The 26,061-nt window shown below is 36.8% G+C and overlaps 1 protein-coding gene across 2 annotated transcripts in view; it reads right to left on the bottom strand.

Moving 5' to 3' along the window:
* BZW2 (basic leucine zipper and W2 domains 2) overlaps positions 1 to 26,061 on the bottom strand; it is a 62,343-nt gene that overhangs the window by 35,374 nt on the left and 908 nt on the right. For both annotated transcript variants that reach the window (XR_004908878.2, XM_036065751.2), the window contains exon 2: positions 4,041 to 4,105. Coding sequence is in view for 1 of the 2 variants with exons in the window: in XM_036065751.2 (XP_035921644.1) it covers positions 4,041 to 4,098 (58 nt within the window). In the remaining variant the exon portion in view is untranslated. The remainder of the gene's footprint in view (positions 1 to 4,040; positions 4,106 to 26,061) is intronic.

Here is a 26,061-nt window from a genome sequence, read left to right as displayed (position 1 = left end):
ACTTCACCCCCCACTCCGGGTCCAGCCAAAAGGTAATTCTCCTAACCCCTTTGGCAGTAAAAGATTTCTTTCCTGTTATATGAGAACATGAGAAGCGAAACCACAAGTTGTTTATTATCTCGTAACCAGCTTTCAAAACCAACTGAGGCCATTCCCGCAACGGCACTACGACATACTTGAATGTTGACTCGGGCGGTAGAACAGGCTTTGATGATTCGAAAATTGTAACTTTGAGGCATTGGAAAATGAAAGTTAGTAAACAGGTAAAAAATCTAGACCATGCTAAGAATTCATGCAGAGGACTTTGTTTTGAATCGGAGAGACAACTCAAAAACTTGTGTTTGTATAAAGCCCTTCATTTCAGTTCTATCTTCCTAAGAGATCTGCCAAGGAAGAGGGAAGTAAGAGGATGAAGACAGCATGTCATGGCCGAAGATACTTCAACAGTGAGTGATAATGCATTAGGTCAAGATGATCGCTCGTAGCTTGGGCATCTTAAGAAGTTGTGATGGCATGCTAGGATTAATCATTCTTTTGCAGGCTGAAAAGAAGCTCCCATCTGCTAAGATAACATGTCCATCCAGAGGAATACAAAATTCCCCAACAAGAAAATGGCAAGAACACTGATGAAAATTTGGGGAAACACGACATAATTTACCCCAAAGTTCTTTTTTCATCTGAAACTAGACATTATATGTACTTTGTAGTTCACTTGAGGACAGTCTAGCAAAAATACTAACAAAATCCTAATGAAAATACGCTATTACTTCCTTGCATTTCCATTTGACAGGTCTAACCTCCCTTGAAGCGGGAAGTATATAATTAGGGTCTCAAATTTATACTGTGTTGGTGAATCACAAGTGTGACACTAGAGAGTTAGTCATGCTGGCCCTTATACTGACAAAGAGAAACAGGCTTATTTCTGATGCTCAAATATGCCTCTATGTTATCTAAACACACTGCTTTCTCTGGGAACCATAGTATCTGGTTAATATAACACTTTTCCTACCACTGAGTCAGTGATAAATAACAAAACCTACATCCTTTTTTGACTGTCACTTAAGTATAGTAAACGAGTTAGAACAATCATGGGTTTTCTAACTATACACATACACATATATTTACATATATATATTTACAAACATACATATTTCAGCATTCGAAGGTTTACTAGATTAGTTGCTAACACTTATTATAAATCTAAGAGTGATTTAAAACTGCCAAGACAGATGAAAAGTCTCAGGGAGAACCCAGGGTATGTGGGCACTCTGGATGCCTGTAGTCGGTCATTTTTTTTTCTCTCCTATTTTCACTAATTTTAATCCAATTTCTCTACAAAATTTATAGGGAGGCGAGTTCAGTTATTAAATATTTCACTTAGCTAAGCATAACAATGGCACAGGGGAGAAATTTCTATTGTTTCAAATTCCCACAAGCCACACTAGAAAACATAATTTCTTTGAAGAAAATATCATAAATAAGATGTGTATATTTCATAAAGGAAAACAGTCTGAGTAGATTTCTAAATGATGTGTCCTATCATAATGTTTAATTTTGATGTTAAGCAATAGAAAATACATTTTTTTTACTAACTTGGCATGGAAGAGCATTATTAGCTTTGCTAGCAAACAGTTTCAAACTGAAGACAGATCCTCAGAAGACAGCCTATGAAAATGACCTTGAAATAGCCTCACTAGATTTTTTGCCTCAGCTCTACAAAACTACCAACCATTTATCTGAAGTCAGCCCTATCATAATTGCAAAAAAAAAGCCAAAGCACGATAAATCATCAGGAGGCAATTCACTATTATGAAGTGTAGAAAATGAGGCTGACTCCATTTTTTTCCCCCCAGCCAGCAGTCTGGCACAAAATAGCTCAAGTGCTGCTGAAATCCCCAACAGACCTGAGTTATATAAATCCCGATCAACTGACAAATAATATATATTTCCGGGTAGCTCTCTCTGAGTATTCCAGGAGCAGAAAGACATAGGCACAATCTTGCTCACCGAATGAATCAGAGACAAACCAGCACAGAATTAGAGAAAACCTTTCCAGTTCAAAACTGAAGACTGACTCTAAGAGCCAGTTTACTTGTTGAGTCATGTCAGCTGTTGTGCAATCCTTGGGCCCTCTCTTGGCTTTTAAGCTCAGTTATCATGAATCAGCATCACACGGGTAAAGCTGTTCAAGCTGGGGATCCAGGTCTGAGATTAACACGTTCCCCCAGTGGGCAGGGGAAAGAGAACCTTTCTGCACCTCACAGGTGGGCATATATTAGATATTATCACATTACCAGGCTCAACAATACCTTAACTACAATTAACTTTCTGAACTGTATCCTTCCTTCCTGATGAAGTCCTTTTAAAATCATCCACATCATTTTTTTCCCCCATGACTGCTTTTAAACCATGAGATAATGAAGGCACATTGACTGTAACGCCTTGTATTGATATCAACATCTGGATTTCAATGAGAAAATGTAGTGGGGACGCAATTTGTAAGACCAAGATAAGGACCCAGACGAGGACCAAGCAGAGGGAGATGGCTCAGGCCATGTGCCTTAGTTCATAGGGATGAGCCAGGGATGAAAAAAAAAAATAGAAAAGGGGAAAGCACAAGACAAAAATACTGTACAAAATAACCACATTTTGCTTACTGTACAGTTTTTTAATTTTCTTTTTTTAGTAGGAATGTGAATTCCCAGCAAGCAGCATTTACAGTTTTAAATTCAGCCTCCACTGCTATCTAGTGACTCTCACGAACTCTTCTACTCTAAATGACTGATTGCATTCAGACTTCCTTTCCTTCTGCAAGGCTAGACTTGCTACTTATGCAGACACAGTACTTATGCAAGACAGCATAAGCTCCAGGGGCTACCTCAACATTGGAAATGCCAAAGCCATATACTATGGGCTATCAATTCAACAATTTAGCACTTGGTGACCATTACCTGCCATCAAGCTTTGCAATCAGCAGTGAGGCCTCACAGAGATATCTAATTGTCATTCATGTTTCTGCATGATACTTTCTTAAATATGTTTCAGTTATTGTCCTCAGTGTTAGTCAACGTAATAATTTCATATCATGTTTCCTTTTAAAAAAAGTTTCCTTATCGGGCGCCTGGGTGGCTCAGTCGTTAAGCGTCTGCCTTCGGCTCAGGTCATGATCCCAGGGTCCTGGGATCGAGCCCCGCATCGGGCTCCCTGCTCTGCGGGAAGCCTGCTTCTCCCTCTCCCACTCCCCCTGCTTGTGTTCCCTCTCTCACTGTCTCTCTCTGTCAAATAAATAAATAAAATCTTTAAAAAAAAAAAAGTTTCCTTATCACGTTACGGCTCAACTATTTTTTTTTAAGTCCAAAAGCACTTCTTTATAATTATGCAAAACTGATTAAAAATTTACAACTATTCTTTACACAGAAAGGATGGTAAGATGAACATAGCATAAAAAGAAGTCACTCACACAAATAAATTTGTTACCAGTCATCAAATGGGGTCTATCACTACCTTTCCACAATAAAAGACATGTGAAAATATCCTGAGCTTTAAAGATATTTAGGCAGTAAATTTAATTTGACTTCTTAAATTTTCAAGTGTAAAAACTCATCAATATCTCCTTCCCTAATTTACTTTTCTCCTAAGTTTTACCACCTTTGCTCTCAACATTTCCTTAAAAACAACAAAGAAAGCAAAACTCAAATACAAATGCTGGATGTCAAAAACAGCAGAGTTTATTTATTGTCTTCATAGGCTCACAGGAGAGTGAGGAAACCTTGACCAGATAGAATCATCCTCCTTTAGTAGATAAAGACACAAAGTTCAAACGAGTTAAATGACTTGTCCAAAATCAAACACGTAAAGAACTATTCAAAGGCTTGAATGCAGAACTTCAGATTCTATATCCAGAGCTTAAAAGAATAGAACGAGGGAGGTTCAGTGGAAACAAGGATAATTCTAATCCTTCTGCAAATCTCCTAACTTGCTTAGAACTTTACCCGCTCTCCCAACCCCCATACACACGCAAACGCACAGCACAACCTTACCCCTTTTCCGAGTTTTGAACCGCTGGCCTGTTAGCACTGGCTTCTGATGCTTATTCATAAAATTTCTGAAAACAAAGAAAATAAAGATTATTTCAAATAAGCAGTTCACATAAAAATGTATGGCTAATAAGCATACGTTCCACCTCACCTATACTGAATATACTTTTAAAAGCAAGGTGTAATTGTAACTGTTGAACTAGCAAAACTTTTAAAATTTAATAATATCTAGTGTTGACAAAAGACATAGGGAAAACGACCACAGACATAAACTTTGACAGAGGGAATAAACTCCATGCAGTACTTTGGAGAAGCATTTGGTGAATATAAATATTTACACGTGCATAACCTGTAGTCCACAAATTCTTTTACTAGAAATTTACTTTGCCGTTTTACCCACACAAATATGCATAATTATGCCTGCATGCACTCGTGTAAGTGCGTGTGTACAAAAGGATTGAGTTGCAGCACTGTTGAATAAAAACTTGCAAAGTTAAATGCCCATAAACAGTAGTCTGGTTAAGTAAGTTCTAAGAAGCCATCAAATGGAAAGTTATGAAGCTTTACAGAAGAATGAGATCTAAATGCAGTGCTACATTTCTTGCCCTGGCTCCCTCTCTGATCACGTTTCGGCCATCTGCATCCCTCCCCCTCATTCACTGCGCCCCAGCCGTACTGTTCTCTTCTTCCAATGTGCCGGAGAAAGCTGCCTCTCTTCTGGGAAGGATCTTTCCCCAGCCATTCACGTGGCTCACTCTCTGCCCTCACTCGAGTGCCTCCTTTTCAGAGAAGGCTTCCCTGGTGACCCCCACGAATGGTGTCCCTTGTCCGTCTCTCCTTACCAAGCTTTATTTCTCTTCGCAGCCCTTAGTAGCACCTGCCATTTCACTATGATCTGTTTGCCCATGGTCCATTTCCCCCATTAGAATGTAACCCCCACGTGAGTAGGGACTTTGTAGGTTTTACTCAAAGCAGTATCTTTAGTATCTAAAACAACACTAAGTAAAGAGTTCGCATTTAGTTAACAATTGTCAAATAAGCTATTGCACAGACATGGAAAGATGTTCAAGGCATACTGTTAATGGGAAAAAGCAAGCTGAATCAAAGTGTGAAGTGTAATTTTTTGGTTAAAAAGGGAATATACATAATATTTGCTTTTCTCTGCAAAGAAAATTTAAGATTAAATTATCTTTAAAAAAAAAAGTAAAAAAGAACCTGCTCTGTAAGATCTCTTACAAATTAAGAATAACCTTGTGGCATTAATATTATAATATGAAAATATATCCAGATTACCAAAATTATGAAGACCACACAATTAAGAAAATGTCAAGCAAATTATTTAATTACCTTTCAAAGTTCTTTTTAATTGTGATTTGAGAATGTCTAGATTTTTCCAATTAAGTCACCATTAAACAATCAAGAAAATCTGCTGTCTCCGAGTAAACTATTTAATTATGTCTCAAAGTTTAAAAAGATCCTTAAGAACATATAAAAATGATTCTATTTATATACCCAAATTTTCCACACCATGAAAGAAGAAAATCTATTGTCATATGCAAAGTAATGTTTATCACTTAAACCTTTAATCATAATTTAAAAAGTGGAATGGATTAAAAAGAAAAGTAACACAAAAAGGATTTTCTGTTATGGCTTAAGTAGAGATAATTTTCATCAATCCCATAAAGTGAACTTAATGTATCATGCTTTGAGCTATAAAGGTGACTAAGCCAGATTCCACGCCCTCAAGGAGCAGAGGGCCTAGGAGATAAAATCCACAAACATTTACAGTACAATAGCAGTACAGATCTAGAACAAAGGGTAGAGAAAGTGATCACTGTGTGTGGGGGGCAGCAGCTACACACTGAAATAGTTACAAATGCAATAAACTTAATGAAATCTCATTTGATGGAAGTTGGAAATAGAGCTTCTAATGCATTATTTACAGTCACTACAAGACTCTTTCATTCAGAAATTTTCTTGTTGGCATTTTCAAAAGATTCACTCTGGATTAGCAAACATTTCATTGGGGTACTCATAATGGATGTGTGTGTTTCTTGTTTCTACACCTCCCCAAACACTACAAATATTATATAAAATATTTTCCTGGGCCAGCAAAGAAAAAAATACCCGTTAAAGAGTTTAGGTCTCATACTGAGGTATTATAAAAACAAAAACAGACTCCAAGTAGCCTGAAGCTTTTCTAGCAGGTGAACATGCTGCAGCTACTCTTTGCTAAAGATGTCTCTATTATGGAATTAATAAAAAATATTTTAAAAGTGTAAGCCTTCTCTAAAAGTTTTATTTTACAGTCCGGAATATAAACTCACCGAACTCTCTAACTCTAGCTTAGCATTTTGTTGCTGTTTTTCTGCTAATGAGGAATTACCACAAAACACAGCCTACCGATCAGAGAATTACTCTATTTTAAAAATCTTTAGCTCCATTTATAATCTCTTCAGTTCTAAACACAAAAGTTTGTTTCTTCATGGTCTCGTTTTGTGACCTTATTTTGCACACCCTCCGCAGGTGGAAAACAACATAGTAACATTCAAACAAAAAAGCATACAAAGATTCTGACATACACAGCAGCAAAAATTAAAACAAACACCAACAGCAACTCACCTACTGCTATTGAAAGACTAAATGAAGATCTCTGTTCACCAAAAGTCTCTATCGCTTAGCTGTTACTATTTAGAGCAGAGGTTTGGCTTGTCTCTAAATTTAGCCCTCAGAGCTACATTATAATCTGCTTCATAAGGTACTCACTGAAGCCCTGGCGGGAGAGAAGCAAGGGCACTTTGAATAAGAAACTGTGCTAGTTTCAACCTGGGAAATAACGAAGAATAACAAAGACGGTTCTATTAGGCCAGAAGAATAACAAAGACGGTTCTATTAGGCCAATGTCAAATGCTTATTTTGATTAGATTGCACTACAATTCACAACTTGAAAACAACTAACTAAAAATACATACACATAGGTATGTATAGATGCGTATGTTAAATCAGTTTAACAGAATCCTCAGAAACAAAACTTATCTGGGGTACAGCCTATATATGCATTCAAAAAACTATCAGCCAAACACACAGACAAAATAAAAATAAGCTCATGCCACACCCCCATGGAAAAGCTCCATGGCTTAAAATAGTATTACAAGAAAATTGTATGCAAAATGGTAAAACACAACTGGATTTAAATATTTCCCATGTCATCTCAGAGACTAAATTTCTTGGCTATTCCACAAGAGAAAAGACAATAAAATATTAAAAAGATTCAATCAATCAAAGTTCAAAACTAAGTACCCTATTAATGAAATAAACATTTTTTTGAATAAACTAAACTGAAAGGCCCAACTGAAAGATGTTTCGGTTTAAAATATAAGAAATAAAATTTCACCCACGTCCCTCTGTTACTATTCTTACTGTCCTGGGTCCTTTGTAGATTCTATCCCTTACTCCCAACTGACTCTGGGCCCAAGTGTGACAATGGGCCAGCAGCTCAGATGGGTTGGCCTCTTGGCAACTGTGTACTAATTCTGCCAGTTGCCCAGCACACCTTGAGTAGATTGACACATTGTGTGTTGTCTTGCCTGGTATTTTTCTTCTTTAATTCCCTTCATTTTGGAAAGAATCTGATCTAGCAGAGAAGGACTGATTTTCTTGTTGTTCCTATAAGGGGATGACTGTTCTGGTCTGGATAATCTCTAAACTATGAAAATCTGCCTTATATCATACGTTATACTGCTAATATATACATATAACTAGGCTATTCAAACAACCTCAACTTTATGAATATGCATATGCTAAAGTGGGGTCACAATCTTTTATAAAGGGATAAAAGAAAATAGTTGAGGTGCTGTGAGCCACATGGTATCTGTTCCAACTCCTGAGTTTTGCTGTTAGAACCTGAAAGCAGCCATAGACAATATGTAAACAAGTTATTCCAATAAAACTTTATTTACAGAACAAGTGGTGGATCAGACTGGGCTCTCAGGCTGTGGTCTGCCATCCCCCATTCTAAAGCCATGTATTCAACAGAACTGTCTATGATGGTGGAAATGTTCTGTATCTATACTGTCTAATATGGACGCTACTAGACACATGTAGTCCTTGAGCCCTTGAAATGTGGCTAGTGTAACTGAGGAATTTAAATGTATTTAATTTTCATTAATTAAAATGAAAATTGCCAATATGGCTAGTGGTTACATTGGGCAACCCAGTTCTAAAGAATTCATTATGGCCCAACACATTTCATTTTGATAAAAGAGGTGAAAATACATCCAAAGAATAGAAAGTTTTTAAATCAATTTTTTAAATAAAGTAGCTCTGAGGAGCATTTTGCCCAAATTTCAAAACCAGGTGGCTATCGTGAGAAAGAAAAGAAATACCAGACTTCAAAGCAAAACTCATAATAAATAAATAAATAAATAAATAAATAAATAAAACAATTGGATAAAAAGGTTGTTAGGAGAAAAGCATATTCACACGGTGCTGAAGAATCACTCCACAATTTACTTAGTAATTGCAAAAGGAAAACTGTACCTTAATGATATCTGGAGGTCACCACCTGAACCTAACAATCAAATGATTAATCATGGGATGATCTGACATTTTATGCCTCCGTTATGGACTGAATGTTTGTGTCCCACCCCCAGCCCCCCCAACTCCCAAATTCCTATGTTGAAATCCTAACCTCCAATGTGATAGTATTAGGAAGTAGGTAGGGCCTTTGGGAGGGGATTAGGTCATGAGGGTGAAGCTCTCCTGAATGGGATTAGTGCTTTTATAAAAGAGACCCCAGAGAGCTCTCTGGCTCCTCCCCCATGTGAGGACACAGCAGGAAGATGGCCATCTATGAACTGGGAAGTGGGTTCTTACCAAACACTCAATCTGTATCATCCTTGATCTTAGACTTCCTAGCCTACAGAATTGTGAGGAATAAATGTTTGTTGTTTAAGCCAAACAAACAAACAAAAAACAAAGCGAAACTCTGTGTGTAATAAATAATCCTGGAGGCAGCAAGAAGAAAAAAAGACTTTCAATTCTAAGAAAATAAAAGTTATAGGGCAACAATATCATCTCCAAAGTATAAAGTATTTCATAAAGATATAGTAACACTAGCACACAAAACCAATAATGTAACTGAGCCACTTCATTGCAACATTCTCAGGAAGTACTTTGTGTTTAGGAGTAACTTTCAAGAACTACCTTTTATTCTATGTTCCAAATGAGCAAAATAATGTACCATAAAAACAACAAACTAAAAATTGCCCATAAGTTATAAACTACTCTCCTTTTCATTAAAGCTAAAACTCCCAAGAACATACAACATTAAAATCCTTTACAGAAAGTTGTCATGTCCAGGAGTCATTTGGGTTGATAACAATGATCTCAAAAGAAGCAAAAATAATTAAGTTGCACTCTGCAAGTGTAAATTATTAACATTCTAAAGCAATAGACCAGATAAATGCTTACAATAACACTACACTTTGTTGCCCAGAATAGCATAAGCTTGTTTAATGTCCTTATCATGATTTTGTACCAAACAGCCTCTCTATAATCAAAATCACCCAGCCTCTTCAAAATGCTTTTGTATCTCCAAGCAAATTCTATGTAGGTTTTAGTTTTTATAATAATTGAAAAAAAAACAACAATGAAATTTAAAATAGTAGCCTACCTATATAAGAAAAATGTTTCTAAATGAAATCAGATATTCCCTTCTTTAGTACAAAAATATTACTGTTATATTCATATCCCTTTACTCTTTCTTATCCTTACTAGTATAAAAGCACAAAAATAATCTTTCTTGAAGAGCACCAAACTTAGTAATAGTTAACTCCTCAAAAATTTACAGCTGTGTATTTCCAGAGGGACATTAATGGTGGAAACTTAAATTGTGCTAAGCAACCACCTGACAAGGAAAGAATGACCAATGCCCAAAGGAATTACATTTTGAAAAAGAGTACTAAGACCTAACTGTTCATCTAAATCTTTTAAGATATAAAGGCATCGTGATAAAATTTCCATTATCACATTTCCCAAACAATTTCACACCTTAAACTTAGTAGTATACCTACCTTGTTTGTGAATGCTGATATTCTGCTTTCCTTTTAGCAAAAATAGAAATATTCTACAAATTACATTTTAAGTATCACATACAACCTCTTCATAGAAATAAATGAAGATAATGTGTAATGTTATTTATTTCCTCTTAGTGAAGTTAATTTAGAAAACCGTCAAGAATTGAAAATAAAACCTTAAAATGCTTTCATCCTATCAATTCATACCCTCTGCTTATAGTCACTTCTACAAAGTATGCTGGGCATGTACATTCCCTTCTCTGGGCTTCCCTTCTCCCCAGAGGCAATCTCTCCCAGACCATTCCCTTCCCTTAAAAACTGACCAGGCATATTCATTCAACTTTACAGATGGTCTAATCTTGCTGATGTGATTCTTAAGTCTCTCAACACTTGGAAAGATGCAAGCACACATACACAACAGACATTGTAGCACACTTTGGCTTTTAGAAAACCAGTCCCTCAAATATAATGTTTCAAAGTATTTTAATAGCAAAATGCCCCCAAGCCTCTGTTCTGGGTAAGTTAAGACACTTAGAACTTTTGTCTACCAGACACCAGCATTGTGATGACTGCATACCTACAATATTTCAAACCATAAATTTTGAGAACTTAGAGGAAATGGTGGTAGAAGACAAGGAAATGCCCAAAGATTAGGCAGCTGTGGTTTAAATATTTATTAATTTGTATTTTGGGGGTGCTTATGTGTTAAGGACAGCGGTCTCATTCTGGGGTCATTATGTCCCCCCCAGGGGACATGTGGCAATGTCTGCAGACCTTTATTGTGTCATGCTGGGGAAGTGGGGACACTACTGATGTCTAGTAGGTAGATGCTGTGGATGCCGCTAAGTAATGGACAATGCACAGGAGATCCCTCCACAACAAAGGGTTCTCTGGTCCAAGATTTTAATTGTGCCAAGGGTGGAAAATCCTACACCAAAAAGGAAAAAACTGTGACCAAAACCAGAGATGGTCTTTGCTCTCAAGAGTTAAAAATTGTGCACACACAGATCAACCACCAGGCAGATATTTCCTCAAGAGACTTATTTCTGTTTGCCAAACATTGATGTTAATTTTAGAGAAAACATATTTATCACTGAGTAGCTTGTCATAGCTAAAATCAAAAGTGCAATTAGTATACAAAATAAATGCTTCCCACAGTCTTTAATACTAATTGCCGTCTTTCGACATTGATAATTTTACACCCTCTGACAATCGGGGGGAAGATGGAGGCCAGGCAACAATACGGGATTGAAGAGGGAGGCAGAAAAAGAGGAGGATGAGCAAATAAATTTTCCCTACTTTTGGATATCACAGTAGTGAGAATAGAAAGACAACAAAGAAAAGATAAAATATATGACTGAAAACTGCCACTGTTTAATTTTTCAGACTTGGAGAAAACAGTGATATGTTAAGTAGAAACAGCAAAGAAAACAACCCGAAACACAAAACAAAACAAAAACCACTCAACAAGTTCTATATATATATGGTATGATCTAAGCTACATAAAGCACATTAGCACTCAGTGGTCAACATGAGCACTGAGTTCAAAGGGCATTTTATTTCTCTTACACTACTTTTCTATATTTTCTATAAGGATATATAACTTTTTAATTAGAAAAATTATATGTGTTTAAATGGAAACACTTTAAACTCTTTTGAAGTTTAAACCAATCCCCAAGGGGTCACAAGTAATAATATTATCTGTGCATAAAGAGAAATATGACAAAGGACCTAAATATCATTTCCTACTAAAAGAAACAAAGGTCTCTTGGATAAAATGGCTGATTCCAAGGTTGGAGCACGGAAGATTCCATATGATCCTGACATGTCTTGTGTCAGAAAAGTGAACTGCTTTTAACAACAACAACAAAAAAATAAAAATAGATCAAACAACATAGAAACCATCCCGAGGACAATCCACTGGCATCAGCTGAGACAATTTGGCCATTAAAGTAATTGAAAACAGCATGGATCGTAACTCACTCAATAAAGTAAGAATCTACAAGTCCATACTCATTTATTTTAGAGAAAGCAAATATACCAGTGCACAAGGGAAAGGAAAGTAATTGGGAAGAAATGGAAGTTTTCTTTTCAGTAGAACGCCAACTGATAAATAGAGAAGGAAACATGGAGTGGAAAAACATCATTTTGCAATCATTGTACCAAAAATTGATTCTTGCAAGAATCATCAAGCTATACTAACAGTGCCATGACACGTGTGCATGTGGGCAGGCGTGCTTGATGATCAACAGGATATTCAGATGGCCTCACCGCATCTTCGCAAAAATTACAAAAAGAAAAATGGTAACTCCACAGTGGAGAAACAAGGTAACACCTTAAACCCAGAGACAACAGACACCACAGGGCTCTGGATGCTTACAGTTAGAACAGGATATTATTTATGTGGCATTCCAAACAAAAATGCATGATCTCAATCTAATGACGAGGAAACAAAGGCAGATCTAGGGACATCCTCCCAAACAACTGGCCTGTATTTTTAAAAAATGTCACTGTCTTAAAAGTAAAAATCAAAGAACTGTAGCAAATAAAAGAATCAAAAGGACATTACTAAATGCAGCATGCAATCCTTGACTGGATGCTGTACTGCCCTGTGAAAATATTTTAATATACTTATGACATTAATGGGGTAACTGATGAAACTGGAGTATAGACTATGGAGATAAGTACGGTATCTATGTTAAATTCACTCAATTTTATTATTGTACTGTGGCTCTTTACGAGAAGTATCTTCTTCTAAGGAAATACGCTCTGATGTAATAAGGGACGAAGGGTATGCCACCCACTCTCAGACGGTTCAGAAATAAAGTGGATATATATGTATAGAACCAAGGAGCAAAGGCAAACATTGGAAGTCCTACAGACTTCAGTGAATGAGGCTGAGCAAGGAGAACAATTTGGGGAGCTGAAAAAGCCCAGCACTTAAACAACACAGGGATTCTTTATACTGCAACTTCCCAGATCCTACAGAATTTGGTCAGCTGGGAAGCAGGAAATAACCCTGCTGCATATGGACTGCACACCCCAGTAAAAAAGCAAATAAATAAAGCAAAAAATCAAATCTTGATTTGAAGATGCTTACAATATGTTACTCTGGTTAATATATCTCCTTGTATTTGACTGTCCCATGTGCAAGAAAATAGTCCCCCCAAACACCCTTACTGTAACATCAGAATGGGGATTTACACTGCTGCATACAGAGACTACACAAAATCCTTGGCATGAGCCAGCAGCTATGACCTGCTTAACCATGCCCTGCACTATGGGTATTATTCCTGCCACGGAAATAGTCTTCTATGTTACAGGCTTAATTGAGGAGAGATTGAGAAGTATATAAAATGAAACTGAGTATTATTAAAGATTACCATCATAGAAAGAATAAAGTCAGCGGGAAAAAAAAATGTGTATGTATGCATGCAAAACAAGATGTGAGGTTTTTAAAGAGAAGAAGTTCTAACTTTTACTATTTCAAAACAAATACCTAAAGGTAAAGTTATGGTTCCTGAACAGAAAAGGCTTTTAAAATTTTTAAATAAAACAGCCCATTATTTTTTCCTGTATATTTAAAAAAACATTCATCAAAGCAAAAAACATGCAAGTACAAAATATTATATAGTAAGTGATTTAGAAAGATATATTCCAGAATTTACCTATCAAGTTACTTTCTTCCTTCAATACAGGATAACTATACATTAAACTAATTATGCTGTCATTAATCAAAATCCCTTTTAATTAATATTTTTATAAATTCCTTCTTTTATATAGTGTTCAAAGGCAATGAATATACTTAAAAAAAAAAAGATTTTATTTATTTATTTATTGGAGAGAGAGAGAGAGAGAGAGAGAGAATCCCAAGCAGACTCCGTGCTGAACATGTGGGCCTTGGGGCTGGATCTCACGACCTTGAGATCATGACCTGAGCTGAAACCAAGAGCCAGACAGACACTCAACCAACTGAGCCACTCAGGAGCCCCTGAATATACTTTTTCAAAAAGCAATTTAAAACATTTATTGATGAGGTACCTGCCTAGTTCAGTTGGTAGGGCATGTGATTCTTGATCTCAGGGTTATAAGTTTGAGCCCCACGTTAGGTGTAGAGATTACTTAAAAATAAATAATTAAATAAATAAACTTAAAAAAACCCCACAAAAACAAACCCACCCAAAACACATTTATTGATCGATCAACTGTATTATCAACAGAGTAAATACAAAATCTCACAAAATGATGATTTGGAAGGGCTATATCTACCAAGATACGGTTTTATGTTACCCATTATTTCTTTATCTCATTAATATATATGGTCACTTATTTTATATATTATAATGCATACCTCTTGATTACTTGAATAAGGTGTGAAAAAATACTTTTTATAGAGAAAATAATTCCTTAAAAATTGATAATAAAATCAGCTCATCATAGATCCATTATTGCACATTTAGGGAAAATAGGGTAAAAAGAGGGAGAAAAAATATCTATAATTCTAACTTTAAGTAATGACCACTGTATACATTTTAACATACTGCTTAATTCTCCATTGGGGGAGTGCATACATGCAGAAAACATTTAAATCCAATTCTATTGCCTTTTCTAATATCACAGCAAAGAACAACTTTAACAAAATTGCATTAGAACACACAGTGATGAAATCTGATTCAATGACATCCTCTAGGATCTTTATTTTAAAAGCCATGTGTTCTAATGCATCACTTTAGGAAAATTGGAAACATTTTATTTTATTGAGCTCTTTTAAGCTGTAAAGCATTACTAAAACACTGATGGGAAAAAAAAAAAAAACTAGCACAGCATAAAAGGGCATAAAAGTGAAAAAATAAAGACCACTACTTTCCAACTTTCATTTGTGATCTCATGTTCATTAAGTGGAATCCCACTCCATAGAAAAAATAAATACTTTTAAGGTTGTCTTATGTATCCTTTCAGAAAATGCCTATGCATATATGTCAACAAGTACCCACACATGTGTATAGAGAATGGGTTGAGGGGGCCTGGGTGGCAAGCTGGTTGAACGTCAGATGCTTGGTTTCAGCTCACGTCACTTTCTTGGGGTCCGGAGCCTGCTTGAGACTTTTTCTCCCTCCCCCCTGTCCTTCCCCCTCAAATAAATAAATATTAAAAAAGAAAAGAAAATGGCTTGAACATTTACAATGGGAACCCAAGATATGTCAGACCATGTGCTATCAAATGACCCATAAATTCATCAGCTGTACCGAATGTACTACTCTGGTGGGGGGATGATGATAATGGCAAAGGCTATGTATGTGTGGAGGCAGAAGGTATTCAAACAATCTCTGCACCTTCCTCTTAATTTTGCTATGAACCTAAAACTGCTCTAAAAAGGTAGTCTTTAAAGAAAAAAAAAAGAATCAGCAGGGAGTGGTGCCAAATGCCAGAGAGTAAGTCAGTTTATTAAAGCCGATTTTGTATCAAAAGCAAAACTGATAAGAGTATATATGACTACTAGTTCAAGTGGAAAGTTAGAAGATGTTATTATGACAAGGAGGATTGAAGTGTATTTCATTTTTCTCAGGATTTTAATCAAGGAGAGGAAAATAGGATCCTCTAGAAAAAAAAAAATAACACCCCCCACAAATAACCAGTGGGAGAATTTAACTTTGGAGCATTTGCTTAAAAAACATAATGGACCTTCAGGAAGCTCAAAGGTGGTGGTGGGCAGGCATCCAACTTTCCACATTTATGAGTTTTCTCAACCAAGCCACTCCTGCCCTCATCCTCCCAGGAGGGGACCTGCCCAAGCCTGTCTAGCAGATGAAGCCGTATTTGAAGGGCTGCACACAAAAAACACTTACCATACACACGAGTATTTCACAATGGGCACAGCATGAACTGGATAGAAATGCCAAAGCTAAGCCTAGGACTTAATGATACACAGCACTCTGATGATACAGGACTGTATTGCCCGACATAATTTTATAGCAGTGGACCACACAAACTCAAATTAAAAAAAAAACAAAAAACCAAAAACTAAACAAACAAACAGAAGAGAGCTATAAATTCTCAAGTACATTTTTTAAAAGTTTAAACATAAAGCGAATCATGTATTTGTATTTATTTATCAAGCATATGACTGGTACTAGTCAACAGAAACTCAACAGGGGCCAGCCAAAAAAGTTGCATGGTGCTCACTTTCTAGCAGGTGGAGATTTGACCCAAGCACTGCACAAAAGCCAGGCAGTGTGAGTTAACAAGAAGTAAGGGTCTCTAGCATGTTAAAGTGATCAAACAATGCATTTGAGCTGCAGTTGTGTTTGTTAATGCTTTAATAATTAAATATGTGTTTCTTAATTGATATCCATGAAGCATGGAACACTTTGAAAACCAGGGACCTAACACTAGATCCTCATCTAACAATCCAAGGCTCTGAGGTATCACACCACTTGCTTGAGGTCATGCATTCCATCCTAACATTGGTGATAAGGCAGAGATGAAAGCAAAAAATTCCTTCCATCAGGAGGCTTACATTCAGGGAATAGTCAGGGCCAGAACCTAATCAACCCAATCTCCACTTAGTGCACTTTCCAAAAAGCCAACCAAAATTGTTGCCGTGTCTTGGGCAATTATTTTTATGATACTCGAAGGCAGCTTTTTCATTATTTACCTCATAGATTTTATGGTTTAGAATTAGAAAGAGTAAAGCATAAATATTAATTTTCAAGTCTAGTTCAGCACTTTTATAAATTGAATTGGCTACTTCCCAAATGCCAAATCGTTTTCCATGGAGTTCTATTAAGGAAAAAACATTTATCTTTAGTAAGAGGAATTAACAGAAGTCCTGCCCCTCAGGGACATGTAAATAATAGGAAATTTATGGCACCATGGCTTGTAGTACTACAGAAGCTGATTATCATATTGTTTCCTGTAGAGGCTCACCTCTAACAAAAACATAATCTTCACACTCCTGAATACTGATGCCAAGTCCCTTCCCCCTAGCCAGCAGTTTCCTCTGTCCCAGCAATGTGGGGTTCTCCTTCCTGTTTATAATAACCCAATTCTATTACCTTCTATACTAAGAAAAACACATGTCATTTTTTTTTTCTTAGAAATGATCACATGGGACTTCATCAAGATAAAAAGCTTCTACAGAGCAAAGGAAACAATCAACAAAACTAAAAGGCAACCTACAGAATGGGAGAAGATATTTGCAAATGACTTAACGGATAAAGGGCTAGTATCCAAAATCCATGAAGAACTTAGCAACTCAACACCCAAAACCCAAAAAATCCAGTCAGGAAATGGGCAGAAGACATGAACAGATGTCTTTCTCCAAAGAAGACATACAAATGGCAAACACACATGAAAAGATGCTCAAAATCACTCATCATCAGGGAAATACAAATCAAAACCACAATGAGATACCACATCACATGGGTCAGAATGGCTAAAGTTAACAACTCAGGAAATAACAGATGTTGGCAAGGATGAGGAGAAAGGGGAACCCTCCTACACTACTGGTGGGAATGCAAACTGGGGCAACCACTCTGGAAAACAGTATGGAGGGTCCTCAAAAAGTTAAATATAGAGCTACCCTATGACCCAGCAACTGTACTACTAGGTATTTATCCAAAGGATACAAACATAGTGATTCAAGGGTGCACATGCACCCCAATGTTTATAGCAGCAATGTCCACAATAGCCAAACTATGGAAAGAGCCCAGATGTCCATGGACTGATGAATGGATAAAGATGTGGTATATATATAGTGGTATATTACTCGGCCATCAAAAAGGATGAAATCATGCCATTTGCAATGGTGTGGATGGAACTAGAGTGTATTATGCTAAGCGAAGTAAGTCAATCAGAGAAAGACAAATACCGTAAGATTTCACACATATGTGGAATTTAAGAAACAAAACAGATGAACACTGGGGAAAGGAAGGAATAATAAAATAAAATAAAAACAGAGGGGGAGGCAAACCATAAGAGACTCTTAACTATAGGGAACAAACTGAGGGTTGCTGGAAGGGAGGTGGGTGGGGGGATGGGGTAACTGGGTGATGGGCATTAAGAAGGGCCCTTGATGTAATGAGCACTGGGTGTTATATGCAACTGATGAATCACGAAATTCTACCCCTGAAGCTAATGATATACTGTATGTTAACTAACTTGATTTAAAAAAGATCTTAAAAAAAAAAAAAAAAGATCATAAATCCAGGAAGCTGTTGAAGTTAGTTTGAAAAGTAATAAGGTCCTTTGTGGAAATGTACAAGAACAGGATGACAGTAGAATTTTTTTTTTTTTTAAGATTTATTTATTTGACAGAGAGAGAGACAGCGAGAGAGGGAACACAAGCAGGGGGAGTGGGAGAGGGAGAAGCAGGCTTCCCGCTGAGCAGGGAGCCCAATGCGGGGTTCGATCCTAGGACCCTGGGATCATGACCCAAGCCGAAGGCAGACGCTTAACGACTGAGCCACCCAGACGCCCGACAGTAGAATATTCTAAAACTGCTCACCTCACAGTGGCTTATGACATATTCTCTGCAGTGTTTAAGAGTTGGTATTCCTTCTTATTACTTACCCCTGCCTGGGGGTTTTATTATGATTTATTTAGAAGTCCTCAAAGATAACAGTACATCTAACAACTGTTTTTTGAAAGTCCTCATCTAACATAAAAATAAATTGAAATATGAATAGACAAAATATAATTCTACATCTTTCACAGATTTAAGTTATTGTTTTCCTACTAAAATACTATTTGCATAATTAAGAAAATTAAAGGCAGCCCAAAATGACACTATATTTATGTATATATGTATGTATGTATTAAAGAACCCATTTATTTAAGAGAGAGAAAGAGAGAGCACTAGCACAAGTGGGGGGAGGGGCACAGGGAGAGGGAGGAGTGGGCTCCCCGCTTAGCGCGGGGCTCAATCCTAGGACCCTGCAATCAGGACCTGAGCCAGAGTCAGACACCTAACCGACTAAGCCACCCAGGTGCCCCAAAACACTATCTTCAATATTAATGTGGGGCATTATGCTGTCTTATATGTTATCATTATATTTTTCTTTTTTGACATAAACAAAAGATACACCTGATATTAAAAATCAAGAAAGAATAACAAAGGCATTGGCTCTTTGGCATTTGCCAAAAGAATAGTTCATTCAGTAAGTTACCTAAACCTTATTTTCAAAATAGATGGTTTACAAATATGACTATCAGAATAGATGGTTTACAAATATGACTATCAGAACATTTTTTGGCACTCTTCACTCAACACATGCCAAATTCAGAACAAGTCAAATCATTCCATTTGGCATTTAACTGCCCAAAAAAAACTTACTAAAGAGACCCATGACATCAATAGCAACATTAGAGTGAGCTAAGAATGAAAAGTATTCTTGTGTATATCCTGCTAATATTTGCACATTTTATATTAAAAATCCAAAAATTATTCTAAACCATCAAGTATTTTATTCCCTAATAGATACCAAGGGAAAATGCTGCTGAAACTCCTAATGACAACCACAATCCTGCATTAAAATGATTCACATTAATCTGATTATTAAATCCCTGTCCTATCTCTTGGGTTTAACTGTTTCAGCATTCCACTGAGTAAAAGTAGGAAAAAAAAAATCAGAATAGTCTGATTGGAAAAAAAAGTCAAATCGAAAGAGTAAAAAAGTCATAAAATTCCTTTAAGGTACAGATTTAAAAAATTCCATGGATCAGATATTCAGATAGATTTTATTTAAAAAATAAACCTCACAAAGAATTTCCTACTTATTTTCTAGCTATTTATATTCTAGTTATTTTGAATAATTTCAAATCACTGTGTAATTAAGGGCAAAATATTCTAATAGATGTATGATTTTCTCTTCCATTGTTTGTTTTAATGTCTATTATCAACTTCCTGCTAACACCAATGCTGAAGACAGTGGTTTGTGATTTTAAATTTAGTCTGAAACATGTGATATCACGTTTTATAAAGTACTTGAGGCAAGAACACCATCAAAGTGTGCTTTAAAATATAATCTACTACTTTTATGATCTTAAAAAGTCGACACATTGAGGAAAACATGTTTTTAAGTGAAATCATTGCTAGTTCCAGTATGGTTGGCTGTGAAACTGTAGCCCATATTTATCTTATAAATATTTATAATGTTATAATATTTTTTATAATTGTTTTTCTAGGGGGTTGTTCTCCCTGGAATGCTGTCCATTCCCTGGCTTGCCAAATTCACCAGTCCTTCCAGACTCAGTTCAAAATCTCTTTCTCCAGGAATTAGCCCTCCCACTGAGCTCCACCCATTCTGGAATTCATACTCATGTCTGTACAGCTCTGGTTGGAGATTGAAGGCTGTGTGGAGGAGAGGTCATTTGAGCTGAGAAGGATTTGAGTAAAATTTGATATGCAGAAATGGGTGGAGGAGGGCATTCCAGGATCAGGAAGCCAGTGGGTGGGTAGAGGAGTAACAACATTGTTCCAATTAGAGTTTAAAGATGGCAGGCGCCAGGGAAGGCACTTGAACAAGCAAAGGGTTCTCAAAGGTATCTAACCTGTGGGCTGACATAAGCAGGACAGAGCTTTAGGAGGATTACTTCATTCAGTCCCTACTGGTTCACGGATTGGCCTGTCTCCTGAAGGATAGTATAAGCCTCTTGAGGACAAAGATCATGTCTTATTCTTTGGGATTTCTTGATCATAACAGATGCACACCAAGATTTTTCTTATTAACATACCAATTCTGAGATATATCTTTTATGACTCTCTCTTTAAAAATAATTTTTATCTTGGGGTGCCTGGGTGGCTCAGTCTGTTACGTGTCTGTCTTCGGCTCAGGTCATGATCTCAGGGTCCTGGGATCAAGCCACAGGTCCAGCTCCCTGCTCAGCCTCTGCTTCTCCCTACTGCTTCTGCTTGCTCTCTCTCACTCTCTCTCTCTTAAATAAATAGAATCTTTAAAAAAATAATTTTTATCTTCCCAAATCGAGGAAGATAGGTGTATACCAAATACTAATGTCAATACAATTTTATATTGAAATGTTTTATCAACTGGCCTATAATTGTGTTTTTCCCAACTGTAAACAGACAGAATTGGCCCTAAAAATAACAACTTGCTTTAATATAACATTTTACAGTACAGGGTATCCTCAAGCATCCTCAAAGTCACCCTGTAAGCTTGGTGAGCATCTCTGTTGTATATATATGAAGAAACTGAAAGCAAGGGAGATTGCTTTGGAAAATACATCTCACCCCAGAAGCTGGAGCGATGGTTTTCTCCCTCCAATTCCCAGGGCTCTGGTTGTGCTTGGCTGTCTCCCAGAGACCATCCATAATCATTTCCTACCAGATCAGAAGAGGCTACTTATTGGGCCTGCTTTACTCCACGATCAACAGACCAGGAAGAGATCCTGCTCAGAGGGTGATCAATGTAGTTTAAAGGGCTGCTTTGTCTTCTGGGTTTAACACAATTGCACAATAGACAATCAAATGGCAAGAGACAAAACCACCAATTTTCTAGCCTAAATGTATTAATTGGGAATTAAAGGGAATACTTTTTCCTTCTGATGCAGAAATAGCTTTCTATTTTTAATTATTGGAACAGTTCTGTTATACTCAGATAAGAGGCACTAGCCTAGAGTTTTAAATTGTGCAGCAATATAGTTAATATAAATACGAGTTGAAGCTGGAGATATACTAATGTGTGCTTCAACAATATCTGGCAGTGATAATGGATTGGCTACATTGTCCTTAGACTACTTCACTTTGAAGCTTAAGTAAATCTTCAAAAATCCTTCAAAGTCTGGGAAGACATGTCAAAAAATGATACAAAAAAAGTCCATGTTGGCCTTGGGAAACATTAACATTTAAAAAGTCCAAAACATAAGAAAAGAAACATAAATATCAGGAAACATTAAGTTATAAAGTTGTAAGAATCCAGGAAGTAAGTGTGAAAATAAGCATTTAGTTAAGCAAACCCTGAGTAAGAATCCTGCAGGCACAAGTTCTGAGTCTGGCCCTTCTATTCCTACATTAATATACTTGTCCTAACAATGCTGATATTGCTCACAACAGTTTTGGTACTTCTTTTTTGGAAAATGGTTTAGGAGACATAGAAGAAAACCAGTATCTCCATTCACATCTTGTTTTTTTCAGTTAAATTAAATATTTCGTACCCTTTGTTCAGACTGTCTGCAAATTACTTTGTCATTTTTCAAAAAAGATGAAAATTAGCTTCCAGTGAGATATTCATAAGCCTGTGACACAAGCACTGAGCAATGCCACCTACCTTTTAGTTTTGTGGAGAAGCTAAAATGTGATATGAAAAGTTTATGGAAATGCACTGTTCACAATACAGTCCTTTGCAGACTGAGGTGTAACTGTTTTAACATTAAATGAATAATTGCATAAGCTAAACTCCAAGAGTTAGAAAGAACATTTGTATTCATACTATTTCTTCTGCTTTGTTAAACAACAACGACAATTTTTAGAGGCTGTAATACTTCCAAATTCTCCTTTCAAAAACTTCATTATGGAAAATTTCAAACATACCCAAAAGTAGAGAGAACAGTTTAATGAAGTCAATGTACTCATCATCCAGCTTCAAGTGTTAACAAGTCAATTTCCTTATTAATACTCTTGCTCAGTGTCTGTCCTCCATGGTCATAGAATTATACTGAAGCAAATCTCAGATGTCATATAATTCCCTCCTTAAATAATACCGTACATATCTCTAGAAGACAAGGAATCTTCTAAAAATATATCTACAATAGTTTTTTCAAATGTAAAAGAAAATTCCATAATAGCATCAAATACTCTCTCAGTCAAAAAATGTACCTAAGAAAAGAAAATCAAATGTCAAGGAAACATTACCCAGAAAGATATAATGCTCAAAAACGAGCTATTGCCCTGCAAAAAAAGGAAAAAGCAATCTCTAAAAGCAGAGAGTTGGAGGTCTGGGGATTTAATGGGGGAAATCCAGGAATGGTATGCAAAATCTGTAACAGGTACAAATCGACAATTTTTGTTTCTTGGTTGACAGCATTCATCAATCAGTGTGTCAAGAAGCTTGAGAACGGAACATTTAAAGACCTTCTGCCCTTAGTTATGGCTGTGTGTGCTCGGTGCCACATCATCTCACATGGCCAGGAAGGATTAGTCAAGTAGGGAAACAAATCCACCTAAAATAACTTAGAGATCAAACTAAATTCAAATCAGCAAGCACGGAGTATATACTAGGTGCCAGACACTAGGATACGATTTTGAGAAACAAGGATAAATTAGTCCTAGCTAAGTCAGAGCTGAGAAGGAGACGGGGTCAAACAGATTCCTAAGAACTATACCAGAATGTCATGAAAAGGTACCTGCTTCAGGTATTTTCATGGGGAGCCAGAGGAAGAAGCAATGATTGGGGTGCGGAGGCACTAGGGCTCCTAAGAAGGTAGGAGAGGCTTAGAGCATGCCAATAATGTTACCAGCGACTCCTGTGTAAAGAGTTTTACTTATCCCCCTCAAACACAAGAAGAAATGTATTTCCTAGTATCTGTGATGCCCTCGCTGGATAAGGTGGGAGAGGTGATCGTGAAAAAAAGTGGTAGTTTGAAAGTTGAGCAGTCCATCAGATCTGAGGAGGAGACAAGAGACTTAGTGGTGAAGGAAGGGAGGGCATTCCAGGAAGAGAAAAACAGGAACAAAGGGGTGGAAATTACTGGCATGTGAGGGAACCAGCAGTGTAGTGACCTTAGAGTGTGTGGGAGGGGCTGGCTGACTGGAAATGCAGGCTGGGACCAGAAGATGGAGCCTTCCAAGCAAGAACTGGGCCTCTGTTCTGTAGCCAGTGGAAAGCTATGGACACGTTTTAAGTAAATCAATTCTGTCTTTACAGAGTATGTCTCATCCTTGGGGGGTGATGGGTGCTCAAGGTTTACTGAACTGGTGGCACCTTGAATTAGCTGCATGGGCTTGAGGTGAGAGAGAAGCAGGCTACTTAGGAATCCACGGCAATGGGCCAGAAGAGGTCTAGGGTGGCAGTAATAGAAAAGAGAGGAGACACAAAAATTTCAGACATTTCAGAAAACATTATTTTTAAAAAGGTGACAAAAGAAACAGAAGAGAGACCAAAGCATCATGCAAATATTATTATGCAGTGTGGAAGTGTGTTTCTATGTTCCAATTTCTGTCCTAAAGTGGGAATATACATATAAGCCATAAACACATAAAATATCTCAGGAAGGATATGAGAGAAACAGATACCAATGGTTGCAGGGCATGGAGAAAAGACTGGGAAAGGGGGTAGGAAGGAGGCTTTTGTACCTGTGGCATGCTGAACCACATGAATGCATTATCTATTGGTTAGTGGAAAGAATATATAATTTCCCCCTTATTGCCAGCCACATAGGCAGAGAATCGTAGAAAGAGAAAAGGTTTTGGAGACAGATCTGGGTTCCAATTCTGGCTCTGACACTTCCTAACTGGTGGGCAAATTTATTAAGTTCTTTTAGTTTCTGTCCTCTTATTTGCCGAAAGAGAGATTACTAATTCAGGTCACTCTAACAATGGTTAAATTTAATCCCATAGAAAGCATCTGCTAGAATATCTGGCACAAATTAAATACTCCATAAGTGGGTGGTAGTTTTTTATTACCAATAAAACTTCTAATACATTCTTAGTACAAGAAAAGTTCCTTGATCAAGTTTAAGGTATGCTTATCAGCTAGTCTTATTCCTACATTAAATATTTACTCTGTACAAAATGATTAATGTAATCCATCTGATGAATGCTATCCATTACACATCTGTTTCTAGGAATTTAAACAACATATTATTTATCTGCATTTCTTTGTAGATGTTAGTTTTTGTCTTTAAATGGCATTGACTAAATTTACTGAAGTCATGTATTCAGAGGACTAAATACCAACCAGATGCCAATAAGCACCAAGAAAATAGGTAACAAGTTGCTATCCTCGAGGAACTAACAACTTCAGTGAGACAAACAGGTGTGACCTTCAAGTAACCATGGCCCCAATTTGGCACAAGATATGGAAATACTGGCAATGAAGTACCCAATTCTGGACACACATCCACCATAAAATGTTCAGTCACATGTTAGAGGAGGTTACTCTGCAAGCATTTTCTTAGGTTCCTGGGTTTCTTCTGCATGATACTGTGTTTTAAATCAATTGTAACTGTGGCAGTAACAGCATTTTAAGTGTTACAAAATATTGGTCACTCTCAAAAGCCTTACTACTTGTTGTCTGAACAAGCCACATCATTATTAAAGCATCATCAAACAACAGTTTCTTTGTTATACATTGAGATGAATAATTACAAAGTATTTTCATGTGAGATGTTCTGGCTCAGATCTGCCCCAGCCTGTAAAGATGAAGCCTTAAAAAGAAAACAGCTGGAGTTTAGAAAAGATTTTGTTAAATGCAGGAAATAATGATGAACATCTTCCAGGATTTCAGAAGTGTTATGAATGCCAAAAAAAAAAAAAAAAAAAAAAAGGAAAGAAAGAAAGAAAGAAAAAGAAAGATCGAAGGCATAAGGCCAGAAGAAAATGCATTTCATTTCATATATGGCACTGTGTGGAGAAAGAGGGTGGTGGGGATGCTTAACAAAAAAGTCTAGATGACTATTCAAGTATTTCTCTTTGAAGTACATGAGTCTAGGAAGAAAACTCAACACTAGTCCATACAGAAACAACAGTAACACATAAACACTTATTTCTAAAGAAGCTTTCATTGAGGCCGTAAATATGTTACGGGTGCGCGCCCTGGAGGAATGACTGACTTCGTATTAGCCAGCAAGTCTTGCTTCTGAGCCACAAGAGGGTACACACTTGCATTTACCACCTAGCTACCTATGGTGGAAGCTCAAAGCTCGAGGCAACATATTACAGTTGAATGAAGGTTGGATTAAGAGGCTAATCTAAGGCTATATATAGACAGCAA

This window comes from Halichoerus grypus, chromosome 12 (assembly GCF_964656455.1).
Source record: "Halichoerus grypus chromosome 12, mHalGry1.hap1.1, whole genome shotgun sequence".
NCBI classification, from domain to species: domain Eukaryota; kingdom Metazoa; phylum Chordata; class Mammalia; order Carnivora; family Phocidae; genus Halichoerus; species Halichoerus grypus.
The sequence above is the reverse complement of the archived record's forward strand: the minus strand, read 5'-3'. Positions and strand labels throughout refer to the sequence as shown.